At 37.0% G+C, this 21,822-nt stretch overlaps 1 protein-coding gene across 8 annotated transcripts in view; it reads left to right on the forward strand.

Annotated features, from left to right (window-relative positions):
- The first annotated feature begins 1,027 nt into the window (after positions 1 to 1,027).
- The window catches only part of nrxn3b (neurexin 3b), a 161,109-nt gene continuing 140,314 nt past the window's right edge, over positions 1,028 to 21,822 (forward strand). For 7 of the 8 annotated variants that reach the window (XM_035529387.1, XM_035529392.1, XM_035529391.1 and 4 more), the window contains exons 1-4: positions 1,028 to 1,165; positions 3,987 to 5,083; positions 9,720 to 9,737; positions 10,079 to 10,108. In XM_035529387.1, the coding sequence (XP_035385280.1) occupies positions 4,387 to 5,083; positions 9,720 to 9,737; positions 10,079 to 10,108 (745 nt within the window). In that variant the 5' untranslated portion in view covers positions 1,028 to 1,165; positions 3,987 to 4,386. The remainder of the gene's footprint in view (positions 1,166 to 3,986; positions 5,084 to 9,719; positions 9,738 to 10,078; positions 10,109 to 21,822) is intronic. The other variant, XM_035529388.1, reaches the window with a different exon arrangement.

Here is a 21,822-nt window from a genome sequence, read left to right on the forward strand (position 1 = left end):
ATAACCACTGCCTCTCTGGTCTCTCCAGTTCCAGCAACCAGCCTCTCTCCAGTCCTAGCAAAACTGTGTCTGGCAAATGAGTTCCTGCACACACACACACGCACGCAAGCACGCACGCAGGCATGCACACACACACACACACACACACACACACACACACACACACACACACACACACACACACACACACACACACACACACACACAATCTTATACTACCACTTCCAATATTATGTAATAATGGTAGTAAATAGGCAAATAATTTGTGAAGCATTATGGAGGTCTATAGGTATATGTCTATCAGCCAACTCGCAATTTATTTATGTGTGTATGTACATGTCACATCCATGCAGTTGCTTCCACTTCCCAGACAACTGACTCACTACTGATCCACTTAATTTCCACTTAATTTCCCTGCAAGGAAAAACTCATAATCATTAAAGTTGATCGTCTTTAATCTACGCTTCAGCAACCATATGGTGTCTGTAATAATGAATGAATGAATGAATGAATGAATGATTGTATGAATGAACAGAGTCCCTATGTTTAGCTGGGTGGCCATTGGTTTCACATAGATTATGACTTTAACTTTGGAATTATTTTCACTTTTTGAAATTATTAAACTGCCTGGAAAAGTAAATGATTAGATTTGTGCAAGCACCATGGACAGCTCACACAAGCCTACTCTCACACACAGCAAATCATTTCTCTCACTAAAGTCCGTTATAGACAGATAAACAGTAGTCAAATACTTATACTTAAAAAGAAACGTAAAAATTATCTAAAGATGTATACTACCATTAGGAAATGCAGAAACGAAATGAGGCTGAATGTAGTGAAGAAAAAAACGTAATATCCTTTCAACAATCACACAAATTTGGTTTATTGTTAGGGCGAACTTTTGTTTGCCCTTCCTACGCCTTTAAATGGCGTGTTTTAGATTATGCAGTGGGCGGACCAGTAGCGCTCGTGAGTGGGTCTGCTTGTAGCTCGCATCGAACTGGGATTTGGGATGCTTGGGCTAAGAACGTTTCCTGTCCCGCTGCATTGTAATTAACCTTCTTATCACTCCATCACTTGCAGCTTCCATTAAACAAGGAATTAATATATTTCATCATAACATTTGGGAATCTAAACAGAAGAAGTGTGCTCTCCCCAATTAAAGGTAAATAAATTAAACCTAGTTTTGAAAGGTTTTCCTAGAGCCACTCAGTAGCCTTTGGTGGACAGATTATAATGTGAGACTATAAACTAATAATGTTTTATCTTCTAGCTAATCTGTTAGTATAAAAACATTCGCTGTTTGAGTTTGTTGCATTAGCGTTTATTGTCCGAGTTTGAGCACGTTACGTCGAATGACGTATTCCTAAATTTCCTACGTGAATTAAAAGTATTTTGTTTTGTTTTACCGTAATATATGGAACATTAATCTACATTTGTAATGAAGTATTGCCTACACACACACACACACACACACACACACGCACACACATATATATATATATATATATATATATATATATATATATATATATATATATATATATATATATAAATATAATTTTTTTTTTTTTTTTTTTTTAAATTCTGTTTACGATTCTCAGGAGAAAATGTGGGGGATTATTTAGTCTGATATCAACTGAGTAGAGGGGGCAAAATGTTTCAGTTCTGTTCTGGTCTGATTGAGTAGCAATTCTCGTGATGCTGCCGCTGCAGTTGAAACCGTCATATTTCGAGTAACCTAGTTGCATTCACCTCGAATATCCCAATATTTATCAACCTCAGGCCAATATTATAAAACACTTCCTTTCATGCCCTTGCAAAAGCGAATAGTCACATATGGCTAATCAGGATTTATGAAAAAATACAGATAATTTGTATGGCCACTTGGGTTTGTTAAATTCCCAATGTCACTTGTACTAATCCGTAGAGGTCCTTTCAGGTAAAATCCACAACGTAATCGCGGACTTTTTTTTCTTCACTGCGAAAACTGGGCTTTACGATTTATTATGTTCTGTGCAAATATGTGCCATTGCGCAATTTGCGTTTTCTGATGTTAAACTGAACCACCGTCTAAAATGAGAACAATCTGTCGGAAAGCGATCGCAGCAGGAGGGCGCACGAGTTATCAAAGGCGTAATGAAATCGTGGGATAAACGATTCTTGCAATAAGTCACCATTTATGAAAGCATATAAAATTATAGTCTGTGGACAATCCGCAGTTCAGTGACATGTTGAACTCTGAACTAAATAATATTGTACATTAAAACATCTAAATAATACTGAACCAGGATAATGAACTTTAATGAAAATTTCTCAAATTAATGTGATTAATGTATTTTTTCTAAAATGTCAATACTTGGATATTTGTGCAGCTGTTTAGGGCACAGTGGTAACATACGCTTTAATTCTTCTTTTCAGATGCCTTGTAACCAGCATTTTATCTTGCCCTAATTTAAACAAGTTTGGAAATGTTATCTCTGTTCTCTTCATTTGATGCATATCATTTGAAACTAGATAGCCTAGTGTTATGTTTCTAATAAATCCACCTGGTGATGGTAGGGGGATAGTAGGACAGTGGTTGTGATGTGCTGTGTATGCGTGTCAGGTTTCAGACATACTCTTAGCAGCAGAGAGCTGCCACACAACATTTAACTGAATCCACTCTCAGATGACAGCTGTCCCATCAAGGTGTACACTATGTCTTCCAAATAATTTGCGTATTCTGCTCTTGCTATTTACATTTTTCAAAATGGAGTACTGGCTTACCACTGTCATATGAAGAAGGCCTAGTGATGTTAAAGGAGACACTATGCATCATTGCTGGTATCAGTTATCTGAGCTCAATAGCTCCCTGCCAGGGAGAGATTAACTATTCAGGGCAGGTGGTTAAAGCAGCTATTGTGTTCCACTGCTGTAGAACTTCTACAATTGGGGAGGGTATTGTCTACTGGAACACCAAGCCAAAGCAACAGCAAGGGCAGAAAGGGATGAAATTATACACACGTACAGGTTCTCAGAGGGATTCACCTGATCAGCCTCTGTGTGCTGTAAATATTTAGGTATTGTGGCAAGGGAAATACAGAATATAACTGCCCTTATGTCTTAATTCACAAATAAGACACTCAAGAGAGTGCTTTTCTTTGCAGGATGTTTCAATGATATAATGCTACTTTTAAATTATTTTAAATTAATTGAACCCCTGTGGAAATTGGACCAGAAAAACCAGCACTTGATCTGTCTACAATGGACTTTTAATGGATCTAAAAATCAGTCAGCTATAATGTGTTAATGTAAACTATTAAACTGTTAACATATATGCTAAGAATGGAGAGCATATATGCTAAGAGTGAAACAACAGAAGCTACTGAAATATGATAGAGAGATAAATAAAGATATAACGTATCAAATGATGTTTAAAAAGAACACAATGTTAACAGTTTAATCAAACACTGAAGACAGAAATTGTCACTCCTATATTCTATTATTTATAATCAGATTATAAATAATATAATAGAATATAAGAGTCACAATTTCTGTCTTCAGTGTTTGATATCCATTAGAGAGGAATGTCTTTGAATCCTCATAACTGAAAATCTTGTAGAGAAATGAGGTACTTCTGTAAAAGAGCGATCTAATGTTTAAGTGAATTGTCTTAGAGTGAATGACATTGAGGACAATTCCTTTTAACACAGAATTAAACTGCTGCTAAACTTGAGTCATCAAAGGGTGAGCAGAATGAGAGAATAAAAAGACCATGTCTTGCAATGCGAAAAAAAATTGCTATTAAGCGATATTAGAAATTTCAATACATGTTCAGAATACACATACTGATATCAAAGAAGATGTCATTAAGCAGCTCAGAACACGCCAACATAACATTCTGGATATGTCAGGCTATATCAAGGTCATTGAGGTCATATGCTAAGATCATTACTTATCCATTAAGAATATATTAATCAATCTTTATTATTTGTTCCTGACAGGTTCATTATAAAAACAACAAATGCTGTACTTTAGCATGTGGCAATATTACAAAGTCAAATCCAGCATGGAGGACCTTCATTATAAATCTGGAAGTTGGTTCAAAGAAATGTCATCAGATAAGCATCTCTAACATTGACAGCACAAGCTGACTAAGTTTCTTTTCTCAACGCGTTCCTGTCATTTGGAATTCACAGCCAGAATGTGGGTTGTTTTTTACTTCTATCTCAGTGGCCTTGCCTTTTTTTTGCCTACACCATTTGCATGAAGAGGATATGCTGACTGTTCAACAATAATCTTGTCATTTTCAGGGAAATCAATTAGAGAATCTGACTGTTGAACCAAGGTAAACTGGATTGTATTCTTTACCTGAGTAACAGTGTGCTGAGAATTGTTTTTATCATGTCTCCCCTCTGCCAACCACATAATGTGTTTTTCCTGCTCTGTACGCTCTTGGGCATGGGCATAGGCCTAGAGTTCACAGGCTCAGAAGGCCAATGGGCCCGATACATACGCTGGGATGCCAGCACAAAAAGCGACCTCACGTTTCAATTCAAAACAGCTATATCTGATGGCCTGATACTCTATTTTGATGATGGAGGCTACTGTGACTTCCTGCTCATGACTATCTCAGAAGGGAAACTGAAGCTTCAGTTTAGTGTGGACTGCGCAGAAACTACAATAACCTCAGAAAAGATGGTCAACGACAGCCGCTGGCACTCTGCTACCATCAGCAGACACAACCTACGAACAGTGCTCAAACTAGATGGGCAGTTCAAAATGGATGAAGTGCGACCACAGAGACAATTCATGAAGATCATCAGTGACCTTTACCTAGGTGGCGTCCCTCAAGACATCCGAACGTCGGCCCTAACGCTCCCAGCAGTTAAGGAGATGCCACCTTTCAAGGGGATTATTACTGACCTGGGATATGGGAATAAGGTGCCCACACATCTGGGGAGCCAAAAGGTCCAGCTCGAGATGGAGGGCTTGTGCACAGAGAACCCCTGTGAAAATGGAGGAAGTTGTATGTTGGTAGATGAGGAGCCTTACTGCGACTGCTCCAAAACTGGATATGTAGGTCGTTACTGTAATGAAGGTAAGAAAATAATCCCGCTGATAAATATCTCTATTAAAATGCTCATAATAGGTTTAGAAATTATCTTATTAATCTTGCCCTCTTTAATATTCTGTATAGAATCTGAACTTTGATGACATTATCAAATGTTAATAAAATATTACAAGCAAACATCTGTCCTCCTGACAGTATACTAAGGAAATGAATCTAGATTCCTAATTTACCTGTGAATCTAAAGCCTATGCAATGGGTTATATATGGTTATATACTGTACAAGCAACATGAGATGATGGGCTGTCTGGAGTCATAAACCCAGTGATTTACCAAGAATGGTTAGTATCTCTTTTTGCATATCTGTGTCCATCAAAGTCCACAAAGTGTTGATCTCTTTCATTCATTACAGCAGTCCTACATTATGATCCATTATATTCTTTTTTAAAAGCTATTTTGCTTTTACATGTTTTGGGATGCTTATCCATCTTGATTGGAGTACATTTTTCTTTGTTCAGGTGAAATGATAATGGTCATTGTTACCAGTGATATCATATTTTCTCCCATCAAATATCTAGATCCTGCACATGTAACACACCATGGAAGGTACATGACCATGTTTGGTTTATCAAGGCCTCTATATTACTTTTTCCATCTTATCTCTTTGTTTCTGAGACAGATCGACTCTTTTATTTCAGCTGGACGGGTTTAAGAGTGATGAGACCTCCCAAGAATTATTTTCAGTACTGACTCACATGCAGCTGCTTGTCTGACTCAGTGATGCTGAATGGACCCTGAACTATTAAGGATTAATGTAATATCTAACTTCATGTAAAGATTTCTTATTCCAACATAATGTTGTCATGTCACAAGCAGTTATTTTGAGTTAAACAAGATCAGACTTTTTTGTATTTAATATGTTACAGTTGTTTGGTGTATAGACATTTGTCATCAATATATACAACTAATGCCACACAAGAGAAAGTTATTGGTGTGAAAAAAGGTTATTGAGCCAAAAATATAAAATATAGTGTTGATGTGTTTAAGAGGTACTGTCAGACTTGAGATCCGACAGTATCTTCCGATCTTTTTAGTCCTTATCATTTTCTATAGTGCCCTCATTGTAGAAGCAATCATCACTGGCTGAGAAAGCAGTCTAATATGAGAAATGTAAGGTCACTGATCTCAGAACAGTAGGGTTAGCTCCTTCTGCTCTGCCTTTCTTGTCTGGCCTGTCCTACAAGATACATGCTGAGCCATCATAGCTTTCCTGTGGCTCATCAGACACCAGTCACACACATGAATGGACATGCCTGATTGCCTGTTAAACTGCAGAGAAGTGGAAATGTCTGGTAATTAGAGAAAAAAAAGGGAGGGTGAATGGGTAGTTTACTGCTGGAAGTGAGGGACAAATAATCATGCAGCATTTGACAGGACAGCAACTGACAGGCTTCTTTTACAATATTGCATGCTTTTGCTAATTTTAAGTATTTGGGTATTGCTAATATTGGCACAGCAGTACAGCAAATCATCTTGGTGTGTCTCAGATAGCTCAAAAATTAATGAAGGCAGCACAGTTGCTGTTTCATATGTCAGGTTGTTAATGAGTGATATTTTCAGTCTGTCTGACCCGAAGAGGGATGAGATGGGTGGCCCTGACCGCAGGAGACTCTTAGAGTATACAGATGGCACAGGATTGCCCCATACAGTCTCACTTACTGTGAGAGAGAGAGAGAGAGAGAGAGAGAGAGAGAGAGAGAGAGAGAGAGAGAGAGAGAGAGAGAGAGAGAGAGAGAGAGAGAGAGAGAGAGAGAGAGAGAGAGAGAGAGAGAGAGACTCACTCACTTTCTCTCTCTCACACACACACATTTAGCCTCATTAAAAGGCTGACTAAAAGTCCTTGAACAACTGGGGCTTCATTGTGATCTGTAATGCATCTTTAAACTGCAGCCAGATTAAAACAATCATTTGGTCATAAAACATGTTCAGTCTGCTCAGCCCATGTGAATCTGCGGAAAGCTGCTGAAGATCACTGAGCTCACATCTTACACATATTTCCTTTTCATACGGGATGCTCAAAGATGTAGAAACGAAGCTAGTGTACTTAACTGAAATCAGAATTTTTGTCAGTCTGTTCTATAAGCACAGTTAGTCGAAAAGATTTCACTTTTTGACAGACCATATGAGGCCTATAAGGCTTTTTTATTCACCTTAAGAACCTAGCTTTTAAATTTTATGGCTTGTTTTTGCACTAAATACCGAAAGGCCAAAAAAGCACACATAAAAGTTAAAAGGCAAAAAAGGCACTCATAAAAATGGTTAAATACCACATTAATATAGTGGACGAGGACTTAACTGATTATTAATAAGTATACATGGAACGATGTCAGATACAGTAATCTTCTTATAAAAGTAGGTCATTTAAAAAGCTAGTGTCTATCAACTCTCGACAGCTGTTTTCAGAAACTATGTTTGAATTTGAGTCCAAAAGCTAAAAAAAAACACCCCCCCCATAAAAAAAAAAAACAGAATAGAGGATTAAAGGATTACATTGTGGTGTGGGAGGGGAGGAGGATCTGTTCTTCTGTCTATCCACTCCTTTTTTTTTTTTTTACTTCTACCTCATTAAATTCTCGCTTTAATATTACGGTAAATACTGTACATTTATTTTATTTACAAACAACAAGTACTAGCCATAGCCAACTATACTACAAAGCCTATATGCCTATATCTCTCTAATGCAAGTGTTACCTTTTATGATATGACATAATTTAATCACATTTGACTCATAATATAAAATGTCTATAACTTCATATTAAAACAGTAATAGTAATAAAATAAATATAAATATAAAAAATAAAGATATCAAAAATCTGGTGAGCCATATGGCATCAATTTGAATGAGCATGGCACCCCTGATGTGAATTCCATCCAATGGTAATTGGATTTATTTATGTAAATAGCAGTCACAACAATCTAGTAAGTAAAAGTGTGAGTAACTCCATGTTTTGGGGCTCTTGCACCTGTTTAATCTCTTGCACCTATTTCCTTGTTACAATTAGTGGTGGCCATTCATATGAATGGCTGAAACCTAACTGATACACGGGTATGAATAATCAGCTGTTGGACATGTACAAGCATGGAACTAAACCATGAAGTAGGTTATAGAACCATACCTTAGGATATTTAAGGTGTCAACTTAATAGCCTGCAATGCACTCTTCAAAGGCTACATTCACCTTATAAGTTTTATTGTTTTAGTAATCAGAAGGTTGTCAGTTCAAGCCCCACTGCTACCAAGTTGCCAATGTTGGGCCCCTGAGCAAGCCCCTTAACCCTCAGTTCCTCAAAAAATTGTTCTCAGTCCTAATTGTAAGTCTCTTTGTATAAAAGTGTCAGCCATAAAATATAAATGTAAATTGTTCAATTCCGATTTTTTGCTGAAATCTGGCTTGACGGTTCACATTAATAATCACAAATGACAAATTTTTGTGATAGAACAGCTGATTTGCTTGTTCAGGTGGTAGTTTTTGCAGAGTGGTCTAATATTATGAATCATTAACATCATATGATAATGAGCACAAATGCAGTATCACTCAAACCATAAAATACACATAGACATTTGTGAATGAAGAAATGTTGCCGTGATGCAATTTACTATCAATGTCATGTTAAATCTGGCGGTAAGGTTTATGAATTTGGCCTAAAATATATCCACCTACAGTTAAGTCATTTTGGAAACTATTTTTAATATGCAAGTTTACTTTTGAATTGTCTCTTGAGAGCTCATCTGCAAGTATTTGAATGTGAAGAAATTGGAGGTGCAAAATTAATAGACATCTTGAAATTATCACACTAGGTGTCTGTGCACACACTGTGTGCACATTTTTAAAAAATGTTTCAGGAAGATTTAAATTTTGTTTTATCAGGAGTTCCTTATCTTTAAAACTGACAACATACCATCAATGTTCCTCTGGTAATCAGTGTGCATTCAGCCTAATCAGTGAGTATTCAGGTTGGATGATTTTTGGCTTTCCATGCACAGAGACCCATTCACAGATTCAACTTATCAAGGTAAAAGAAGAAGGAAAACCTAAAAAATGTAGTACCTGGTACATCCAGTACTGCCACTGGGACACCTTTTCTATCCTCTCTGAAGCTGCAGACCCCACACACATACTCATATACATGAACTTGCACAGAGTGAGTCAATAGCGAAAATAATTCTCATTAGTTCAGAAAATGTCCAAAGATCTGCAAAACTCACAACCCCATAAATCCATGTGGTCTGCTGTGGACAGCTGGTTTAGAAACCTGCTTGGATTTATGCCTTCAAACTGTGTATGTGAGTTATGCTGCAGTATTCCGGACATTAGACATGTTCATCAATGGTAACGGTCTCAGTGTAATAGGATAATTTGAAAGTATCAGAAAATATCTGAATCCCTGAAAGGATGGGACACATGTTGCTAAATTCTTCTTTGGGAGTTTTTGTTAAATCAGCATGCAGAGGGATAACTTTTGTCCCTTGCATGACAAATAACTCAGTAACAAGTTTGACAAATTTTGCATGATAAACCTCATGCAAATTCATGCAGTGTGTCCCTAATATTGCAAATCTGTCTTCTCCCCACCTCACCCCACCCCCTTTTCAATCTTCTGAACAGCAGCCAACCAGAATCCTGGTAAGTTTTCATACACCAAAACATAGCATTACTTCTGTAAATAACCACTTAGCTAAAGTGTGTAAAATAAATTATAATATTCTATTACTGCTAAAATAATTTTCTAGAGTTTGAAAAGTTTATATTGTACACTGACTATAGAGCAAGGGAATACATTTGCTTTTTCTATACCATAAGCTTTTCATGGCATGTTGAAAGGCTTGAACTGCAGTGTGCTGACCATGGTTTGCCTTTGGGCAAAGCATGACTAGTCACAATACCTCAGAGGTACTGGTATTGGTGTGTCTAAGCTTCCTCTCTCTCTTTCAATTGCTTGTGTGTCCTGCACCGACCCATACAAGGTTTTGCACACATGGTGAAGTCTCAACAAGGTATGCTCTTCCTACAGTTTCTCTTATCATCCAGTGTGTTGTTTGTTGTGACCATGCAATGTATCTATATGTAACTTTTTATGATCTTATTCTACTCCTTCCTCCTTAAATGATACAATTTATAGCAAGTTAGGTATGTTTTATTGTTATTATTAATTGGGCAGTAACCCTGTGTAATTATGAAAAAGTTTGTTTTGTTATTAGTTTTTTTAGTCTATAAGATGCTAGAGTGACACTAACTCAACATGCAAAATTTGCAATATAGCTTCAAATAATACATGTCTGAGCAACTGAAAAAGGTTTTGACACTACAGACTTGTTTTGAATAAGTTGTATAAAAACACATGGCCATCTGAGTCACTTTTACAGATGAGTAATTTTACAGTTATTTTAAATTAACCAAAACTAACCAAATTAACCAAAGGTTTGTAATCAAAGGTATAAACATCTTCAAACATCTAGAATTTAAACAACACATACAATTACATTTTCCCATATGTGATAGCAAATTGATTAAGCTTGGAAAAATGTACACGCCTTAGGGTTCAAACTGTGACACACTTCATGTACATGAAGTGTGGCACAGTAAGAGAAATGTGAAGCAGATAAGAGGACTACTATGCATTTAAAGACTAGCCTCTTATGCACAAGGTAGCATGTTTATAATTTAGGTTGTACTTTACATATCTAATTTGGCATCTTTATTCATTACACTTTAGAATTTCTGAAGCTAATTCTTTTTATTTTTCTGCCAGTATAATTTCATTAAAATGAATTTGCCCAGTTTTACGCAACTTAAAAAAATGCTAACAGATAAATCAGTATCAGTGTAACGGCCCGAGTGCTGCAGGACAAGAAGCAGGATTTTCAGACTCCATTGAAGGTGATAGATGTTTATTGTGAAACACAGAAGACAAGGGCACTCACATAAACGGTGTAAATGTAGTACATGCAACATCGTGAAACACAAAACGCTTAATGGGCAACAAAACACATTACAGATCCACATCCACTGACTGACAACATAGCACACACCAGTGTTGGTTTAAATACACAGACAATGCGACGGGCCGAACCACATGACCAGTGGAAAGAGGAGCAGTCTGTGACAGTCAGATCTTGCAAATTTGTTGCAATTCAAATTAGTATTATGCAGATTTATGTATTTTAATGGGAACAATATAATTTTAACCTAAAATATCAAATTTTGTAGGATTACCTAAGAAGTAGCAGCCAGTAAAAACATTACTAATTAATCAATTTCATCATTAAGTGTGGAATTTGTGGCCTTTTCAAACACATAGGTTTGGTCTAGGCCAGTGATTTATATTGCATAAACTTTAAAATATTAATTCTGCTAAAGCACAATATTATCTATTGCAGGAAACATTTTATAAGTGGTTTTGATCTTTTGCATAAAGTTATAAACCACAGTGGATTGTGTCATTAAATCTCTCCTTCACATAATAAGTTTGCCTTAATGCATGTTGCATGTTGAGAAATGCATGTTGCAGGTTGCTCAAAAGTATTGAAACAGACTGTAGCAGCTCCTCATGTGGGCATTGCTTCTTTTGCATACATCATGCTTGCCAGAACATCATACTTTCCAGAAGAAGAAAAATACAGTTTGGCTGAAAATACAGTAGCTCCAAAACAAACACAAAGTAGATTTCAGTTGTTTTATTCCTTTAAATGAATATATTTTTCATACTGTGAGGTTGATGTTGAGAAAGAAAAAATATTTCATCATATAGGTAAGAAGAAAAATTAAGCTAATTGCCAAACTGATTTTCTATTAAGAGGAGCCCTGATTAGGTTAGACCTTGGTGCTGCACCCCATAAGCAGCCAGCCTAATGTTTATTCGCTAAGCAAATTGCAGGAGCCTGCATGCCCCATGGCATGTCTTACTGCATTGTCCTTACCTTGCTCAGTTTTGGGCCTGGAAAAGGACATGGACTCATAATAATAGAAGTGGTGTTTGTTCACAGTATCTTGTATTTGTAAATGTACATTTATATTTTTAAATGTAGGTTTAATTTTTTAAATATAAATATATACTTAGTGAGTGAGTACCGATGTATGTACAGGGTGTACTTTGAGAAAGGTATGAATTACACTAAAATAGTCAGCATTTAAACGTAGGGAAAACATAACTTGCAGGAAATTTGCTTAGAAATGTACTGATGTTGAACCAATTGCAGATGTTCATGACAATATGGGAATAGTTTTTTCAAAATTTTATTTGCATGGGGGCATAAATCACACTAGAATGCATGCCTAGTTTACCTACATTATATACTTTCTCTGAACAATGTTTCTGTCTGTCTCTCTGTCACTGTCTGTCTAATTATCTTCCACGATTGCCTTCCATCTATTCATGTCCTCTTCACTGTTGGACATCTACTCTAATATATCTGTAGGCAGAAACAAAGGTACAGCATACTTTCCTTACTAACTCTATGCTACTCATTATACTGGGCAGTATAATAGGAAGGTTGCTGGTTTAAGCCCCACCACTGCCTAGTTGCCACTGTTGGGCCCCTGAGCAAGGCCCTTAACTCTCAATTGCTCAAGTTGTTCCCAGTCGTAATTGTAAGTCACTTTGGATAAATGTGTCAGGTAAATGTACATGGATATCTCTATTTTTGCTATTGAGAGCTTTGATTGGGCTGGGATCTCCCCCACTACAGGCCATGGGGACAAGATAAACGTGAAAATAAAATTGAAAAATAAAGGATTGTGTAGACACACTGAATTGTAAAACATTGAGAGTTATTCAGGACTAGCCTGTGTTCTGTGAGAGAGGACAGCAATAAGCCTGGCAAAGCACAATAAGGAAAATCAATACATATGCCAACAAATTTTTTTAGTGATCTAACATATATTGTGATACAACTTTATGGTTAGATGAAAATGTTTATATATTCTTTTATTCTTTTGTTATCGAAATATGATGGATGTACACACACACACGTGTGTGTGTGTGTGTGTGTGTGTGTGTGTGTGTGTGTGTGTGTGTGTGTGTGTGTGTGTGTGTGTGTTTTCAGCATGTTCTGTTGCATTTCCTGTAGCTTCAGTTTGAAGTGTAATGCTGACATTTGGGATGTAAAATCTTAATTGAATTTGTAGTAAATGTTATTTGGTCTCATATTCTCTTTTGGTACTTTTTAAAAATGTATTTATTTGCTTTGAAATATGTGGCTGCATTGCACAATGCCCATAGGGGAATCTATGGTCAGTGGGTAATGGAAGACTTTTTCCCCATCCATTATGTCTGGTTAAACTGCAGAATCTAGCTGCTGAAACCACTCTGCGTCACACACTTGTGCTAGTTTTAAGTAGCATATTTTTCTGTTTCCTTAATTTCAAGCTAAAGGGTGAAAGTCAGAGCCAGTGTTATCTAAGACTGCTCCTACAAGGATAACAGATATGGATGGAGGCTAAGCTAACTATACTGATGGGTTAGCGCTATTGCTGGAGAATAAGAGACAGGCTTGTTTTACTTGATGAGAAGCCTGTGTGTGTGTCTGTGTGTCTCTGTGTGTGTGTGTCTGTGTGTGTGTGTGTCTGTGTGTGTGTGTGTGTGTGTGTGTGTGTGTGTGTGTGTGTGTGTGTGTGTGTGTGTGCATGTGCGTGTGTGAGAGAGAGAGAGAGAGAGAGAGAGAGAAAGAAAGCGAGCGAGCGAGAGGAAGAAAGGGGGAGCAAGAGTGAAGACAGATAGGGAGTGGTGATTAGGAGAGTCAGGAAAAGTTCAGCTCTGGAGTATATAATCTCTATCCTCACACAAGGCTTAGAGCTTTGCCATATAGCTCCAGTCCTGTGGACTAGCTCTCACTAATTATCTCCTTAGAGTTTTTGCCACAGTGCTTTGGTGAAGAGCCATAGAAAATCCAACTCTCAGGAACATGCCATCATTAGTAGACACACATACATGCTACATCTGACACTTAAGGGGGAAAACAGGAATCCCTCATCTTTTCTGAATCCCATAGTCTTTTGACACAACTCTTGGTTAAGTGAACAAATTAACCAAGTCTTAAGCTCACAAATGCTGCTGAATGATTTATTTTATATTTCCCTGCTAATCTCCTGCTAGTTCTTAAGTTCCTGGTAATGCATTATGCTATTAAATATGCTTTTTGCCTGTGTATTGGCTCTTGACTCTTCAGAAATCATTTAAACATGATTGATTTCCTGTCTTGCAGCACCAGTGTGTGCACCAGTGGTTATATAATGTGGCACTGCACAGTCAGACTACAGTTTAAACAATCACTGAATGTCAAGGCCAGTATAAACCCCTTAGCCTAAACATGACATTTTTGTATGTATGAGTTGTGAAAGTCAGACCCCTGGGGCACTGCAGCACTGCATAATTTAGTCATTTAAATGCATCTAATTCAATACAGGACATAATTGTAAAAGCACTAAACCAAGTAGTGCTGATCCCTTTCTTTGAGCTCAGTTTACATTAGTTTGAAATTATTATTTATAATTGTAGATATTACAGTGGTCAAACCTGTGGTTAAGCCTTGCCTTTATGATTGTGCCTTTTTTGGGGATATGTTGGTGAATGAATGTTCATGGGGTTTTCTCTTTTAATCCTGAAAGACAACTAGTCAACTGTCCATGTCAATCTTCTGACCATTGATTTTTCTTCTGCATCCACACTTCCTCTTTTTCACAAGTTCCCATTGATGGGCTTAAGTTTCAGTCATTTCCCATAAAATGTCTCTCTCTGGTGACCTCCTAACCCCATTACTAAGCTTTATGGCACATGGGGATGCATGTCATTATGTCAAAGCTCAATATATGAATCCTATATGTAAACAAGGTATAACTAGGTTTTTACAGTTGGATGTGTATAGTTACAGGTTTTTTAATCATTATTGCAATATTAGCCTTTGCATCACAGATACCTTAAAATGATACAAATGAGTTGGAATATGTAATGAGAGAGAGAGAGAGAGAGAGAGAGAGAGAGAGAGAGAGAGAGAGAGAAACATTGAATAGTTGGGATGACATGGATGGACAGAAAGTGGACTGAATCAAAAGGGATACCTTTGCATAAGCATAAGCTGTTCAGCATGCATATTTGCTCCTACCGGCTGAGATAGTGTGCAGATTAGATGCTAATGGAAGCCAGGCTTTAGTGTTTCATGGATCTCACTGCTGCTCAGAAAAGATAATTCAGTAGTGACCAGCACTGGGCTTATGAGCACACAGCAGAGTGCTTATAGAGCCTGTAACATCCACATTCTGAAATTTCACTAACATTGTCTTTTGCTTCCCTCTGTCATGCATGTGTAGGTCATGTGAAAAACATCAGACTTCTTTAGCCAGGTTGTCAACATGGAAACCCTGTTTCAAGATTCATGAAGAGGGATCTTTAATTCATGATGTTAGAAAAGTATCCCAGTTGAATTGACTAACCAAATTCTATCAGTAAAGGGAAGGATTTTCACCCTTCAGTTTCCTTCACCAATAATTCCACTTCTTTCCTCTCCTCCATTAACCTCTGCTCTTTCACACTAGCATTATGTAATCTATTCTGACAGTTATAATAATTGTTTACCTTTACAGAGCAGATTTAACTTTTTCCATTTGACATTTTTTACTGGCTTCATTTTTCCACTCTTGTGAAAATCCTCCTGAATCAGACATACAAAAGCTCATAATTTTAACTGCACTTGAATGAAAGCCTGCTGAGACTATAATGTTCATTTATACTGTGATCAGTAATTGATCTGTAATCACAGAGTCAACAGACTCACAGTAGGTTTTAATGTGACAGTGCACTGATTGAATGTGAGAGTGCATTGATGTGAATTCAGGAACAGCTCATTTCTTAAATGCACAACAGCAATGCATAAAATATTGATTCAAGTGGAAATACACTCATAGGTTGTGATAAAGCATTTTTTTGTTTATCACGGTTAAAGACTGACTTTAGAAATATTACAGATGATAAAGTGTGTGTGTGTGTGTGTGTGTGTGTGTGTGTGTGTGTGTGTGTGTGTGTGTGTGTGTGTGTGTGTGTGTGTGCGTGCAAGGTCATTGATGCGAGTAATCAATATGGCTCTGAAGCATGACGCTGCTGCCATGCCAGCCCTCAGAGTAGTGTGTTGTGTGGCGTGGCCAGTGACATTTTAAGGCTGTCTGTGTGGAGGGAGAGAGAGAGACAGAGGAAGAGAGAAGATCTGTGTATGAGGATATGCATGAGAGTGATTTTACAAATTGGCAGAGGAAAGATGGCACAGTCAGTGTCATCCTTCATATATAACTGGTACATGTCATCACTTCTGTGAAGATTGATTCCCCTCTGCCTTTGTTTATGATGTACATTAATTGACACCAGGCACCCTAACTGGAGAGAGCCAATAGTAGATTTATTTCCATTTTAAAAAGTCCTGTGTTACCTTCCTCTGTTTTAAATGCAACTGTTGTCATGCTAGACCACTCATCATTATAAAACATACCATGATATCTTGTTTAACAGGTGTTATTGGCTAAAAATACCATCTTGTAACTGCTTAAAAATAGACAGAGAGATGATCTACAAAAAGGAGTGAGGGCTTTGGGTCACAACAACTGAGCCTCAAAGATTCTGGTGGTGGTTTAAAGTCATCAAAAATAGGCATGTTTCACTAGCTCCTCTGGAGTCATTTGCTAGTTTAGCAAGTTTAGTACTTTTAATGAATAGTCAGTGACAATTGGTAAATATAATTGGGGCACCACCATGATTAACAGAGAACATTTATTAATTTGAATGAATGTATTAATGACTAATAATTCAATCTACCACTAATTGGCAGCTTTCATGAGTTGAGACTTCAACTCATCAAAGTTGCCAATTAGTGGTAGATTTCTTGTCTACCGGACAGTATAACATCACTCTGTGCTCACAGACGTAATAACCAAGGTATGTTTATTGAATAAGCAGAGATGAGAATAACATGCACAACAACCATTGACTAAGATTCTGTTAATGACCAGGAGTGGTTAGTTCACTAGAATCATTATAATCACAAACCTAACACTGTAAACATGCTAACATTAACACAAACAATTCATGGTGGATACAGGTAACTAGATAAGCGTAGAAAAATAATTAGAGAAACAAAATAAAAATAGATTGGTTTACACAATCTATGGGAGCAATCAAACAGGTAATTTACTTATCAATCAAGACCACCAAAGAAAACATATTAATCAACAAATTTGTAATAAAAGTATGCCTACAGTCTAATAAGAGGATCAGGCGAGAAAGCCGTTGCCAACAGTGAAGTGGGGAACTAATTAAGAGTTATGAGGCTGTGTCACAGGTGAGGGAAAATTAGATTAATAAATACAAAAGCCAATAATGATACCAACTGGTAACATGTGAGAGAAGTGTCGGTTCTTACGACTCGCTGGTGTTCAACCCTGTTGAACAGTCTGGAGATAGAGGAGTGTGTTCCTTTGGACTGTCCGAACAGCACGGAGAGTGTGAGGTAGCGTTCATTTGACTTCGGGCATCAGGTCAGTGTGCCAGATGTTAAGAGCAGTTATTTATCCAACTGCCTAAATGGCGATGAATGTAGCGTCCTTACTGTGACAATGTCCGATAACTCTGAAACAGTCCGCTGTTCCTTGTGGTTCTTGGAACTGGAATTGGAAAAACTTTAGTTCTGGCTCTAGTGGGAGTCACGCAGGCCTTCACGGTCAGACCTTTTTCTAAACAGAATTTAGAAGATTTTGATTCTATGCTTATGATCTGCATCTGCTTGTTCGGCTTGTTTATAAAATCTGAGAGAGAGAGAGAGAAAGAGAGAGAGAGAGAAAGAGAGAGAGAGAGAGAGAGAGAGAGAGAGACAAAGGAAGCCAAAGAGACAAAAAGGAAAACAGAAAATGTTTATATATATATATATATATATATATATATATATATATATATATATATATATATATATATATATATATAATTTTTCCTATATGTTCTTTTGCCATTTCATTATTGGAGACAAATAATCAAAAGTTACCCAGCATCAAACATAACGAACAAAAAGAAAGCAGAAGTTAATTGTGCTGGCGTTAACTCTCTGACGTAAACATGACAGCCATAGGTTCCAATGAGGCACACATGCCGAATTGGAGCAACGCACAGAACTGGAAGTAGGTACCCAAGGGCTTAAAAAAGGTAGAAACATCAATGAGGTACAGGCACAGGTGATCAGTAGGCAGGTGACTGTGAATGATGTAAGGATGGTGCATGTGTGTGTGAAACTCTGAGCATGTCTCTCTGTCTGGGTGCCCTGCGCACCACGACAAGACCAATATACAGAAATAGAAAAAAAAGGACAAGTTGGCTTGGACATCATCTTACTTGTAATATGATGAGCGCAAAACATATCTGCTAGATCTAGCTGATGCATGGTGACCGCAGCTGTCAAATTCATATTGTATACTCTTTTTTGTTTATTTAGGTGAAGGGACAGATTGTCAAACATGCCTAGTAGTAAAACATGTAAAAAAAAAAAAGAAAAAAAAAAAAGTTCTTTCTTGTCCACCTTATTGGGGAATTGGTGTGCTGCGAATAAATGTCAGATCACGAACCAGCTATATTGTCATTTGTTCTTTACTTTTACTTTACTTTTTTGTTCCTGTATTTTACATTGCTTAGCAGTGGGAGGAGTAACGATTCATAAAGCCAGATGCTCGATAAAGATAGTTGTGCTCTAACAGAATCTACAGACTCCATAAAATGAGGCATGGTCTTAATCAGTAAGGGATAATCCAACATGGTAGTCAAAGTACAGGCAAGGGTCAGAACTAGAATCATAGAAGTAACAGAGCCAGAGTGCATCAAAAACAGGGTATAAACAGTCCAAGGTTGAAATCCAGAAAGACAATCTAATCAGGCATACAGAACCAAATGGGGTAGGCAAAAGCAGAGGAGAGTAGTCGGCCAAAGAACAGAAATAGCTGACAGTTCAAGTAGCAGTGTTCTTGGGAATGACAGGTATAAATATGTATTGTAAATGAGTAGCAGGTGATATTAATAGTCCAGTGTTGATGAACATGTGTATGGTTGGTGATTGATGGAATGTTCTTTGTCGTCGGAATGCTGGGAGTCGTAGATATCCAGGGAAACTCTTGGCGTGATGGGAGACAGTTTAGTCACGGTCTTAAAGCAGTTAATTTTACTTTTACTTCAACAAAACATTTACTCAAATAAAACATTTTCAAAATAAAAATAGAAAACCTTTTTTAAAACAAATTAATTAGCTTTTTCAGTCACTGGCAAAATAGGTCACAATAGGATGAAATCTAACACGTTTCCTCTGAGATACATGAAGCCAGTACTTTCTGCTGCCAGTCAGGGAATGTAATTGATTTTGAAGTGTTTCCTAATTTGAAGCAAAACCTAAAATATTGTTTACTAAAAATATTACTTAGAAAAGGTCCAGTCTCAAATAACTAAACTAAAGGTTTAAAGTGATGCTTTAACATTACAGATATCCAGTCATTTTCTCAGCAGTAAGACATGGAAGACCAATCAAATTTTATGCTTCCTTCAAAGATTTCTAAGCATTCCAAATGTTATACTGTGCACACTTCTATAAAAATTCAATATAAAATGTACAGTTAATGGTACTATGGCTAAACTAGGCTTGCCTAGTTGTCTCGCAAGAAAAAAACAAACAAACAAGCAAACAAAAAACAAAGTTTGCTTCTCTTGGGATTTATAGACATTTGCTGGTGCATTGTACTATATTCTCTGTCACTCCACATTTGATGTGACGTTTTTTGATTCTCTATTTGAAAAGTTCAACAATGAGGGGAAATTCTCAAATTCTTTGAGGTGTAGGGGGACATTCTGCCTTAAAGCAGACTGTGACAGGCAGAGAAAACTTCAGAATTATAGACAGAAAGAGAGCAAGCGAGACAAACATACAATGTGAAAGGAAATTATTGTTTCTAATTTATAATAGTAAAAGATGTCATATCAAAATTTACTGATACAAAGATGCTGCAGATCAATTCCAATGGCCTTGAAAGGTCATGAATCCTCTCCAAATTTTGCCTGATGTAAACCCATTAAATTGGTGCAGAATTATCAGAAAAACATTGCTCAGTGTTTCATTTCACATTGTTGAATATTATGCCACTACTAGGCAGACACCAGATTGTGTCTGCCTAGTAGTGGCATAATACCCCATAGCTCACATATACATTTATCACAATTTTGTTAAAACTGTGAATTATAACAAGGCATAAAAAGTACTTAATTTTAAATGTTTTGAGAAATGCTACCTGATTGTAATGTAATCTGATTGTAATGTTGCATGTGTCTCTTTGAAATAAAAATGTATGAAATTGACCCTAATTACCAAATAATTTGTAAAATTCAGTGAATACATCATATGACTGAAGGGTCATTGAGTCTATGACAAACATGAGAATGTGGGGCTGAAGACCTGCTCTAAATGTAGGGAGGACAAGTCAGGACATATATGCCCCATGGGGACTCTGGGCAGAGGATGTGAGTAAATATTAGAAACAAGAACAGTATCCCTTTGGGTGCTCTCTTTTGCCCCCTTTATGAGTATCAAAAGAGCAAAACTGTGTTCTGAAAATGTTGAGACATTTTGAAGGTTTTTGTGAATATTTTCCATAAAATTCCTAAATTTAATTTTGGGATTACATTTAGGATATAGATATAGTATTTAATACAAATACACATTAAAAGACAACAACACCTTGAGTACAGCATGCTTATATTTTACAATATAACTACTGGTGCTGGCTTTTAGCCTTTGGCAGAACACTGTAGAAGCAGTAAAGAAGTCAAACGAGCCAGAAGTTCCCAAAAGGCCAAAATAGTGAATTACCTTGTGGAATAGCACAATTTAAAAATTGCATAACATAGCACAGTTCTCAATTTTACCATTGATGAAACCATAGTGCAGTGTTACAGCTTTGCAAACACTACCAGATGGGCAGTAAAGTAGTGCCACCCTGCATTATTTCTGCTGACAGTTCTGACAGGCAAAGCTTAAATGATACAGACAGGTCTTCTCACAAGGAAAAAGCACCTAAAGTAATCGGTGTTGGTTACTTGGAAGAATGGGGCCATACTAGTGGATCATCAACCTTTTACTCATATATGATAGACTTCAACTAGTGTTGTATAAAACTAGAAATGAAATTCTAATGTCTTATGTAGTCCACAGATAGGTAAATATAAGTGGTGACAACAGCAATCATGGTATATGTGCATTGTATAATATGCATGCTTTGGCAGATGGTGTAATTTCTAGTTGAGTTGCAAATGCACATGAACACAAATGATAAAAATGTGCAATATATAACGTTACTGCACTTGTTTTACACAAGCATAACACAGAACAGAGAATAGAATCAGGGCTTGTAATTACATTTTTTTTTTCCAGGACACAATACATCAAAGGTCTTGGATAGTGCTGTATATGCAGTTCTTGCAGGATTTTTTTTGTTTGTTTGTTTGTGTTTTTTTGTGTGTGTTGTTTTTTGTACCCCTGTATATCTGAGTCATTCTCCTTGAGCAATATTGCCTCGCTCCAGTAGGCAGCTGGATCAAGGTGACCCTCTCCTTTTGTTACACTCGCCAGTTGGTATCTGTGCCAACATAAACTCTTGTCAGACAATGCATCAATTTAGCTTATTAAATTACAATTCTTTGTTGATTGTAGAT

This window comes from Electrophorus electricus, chromosome 8, assembly GCF_013358815.1.
Source record: "Electrophorus electricus isolate fEleEle1 chromosome 8, fEleEle1.pri, whole genome shotgun sequence".
In the NCBI taxonomy this organism is placed as follows: Eukaryota; Metazoa; Chordata; class Actinopteri; order Gymnotiformes; family Gymnotidae; genus Electrophorus; species Electrophorus electricus.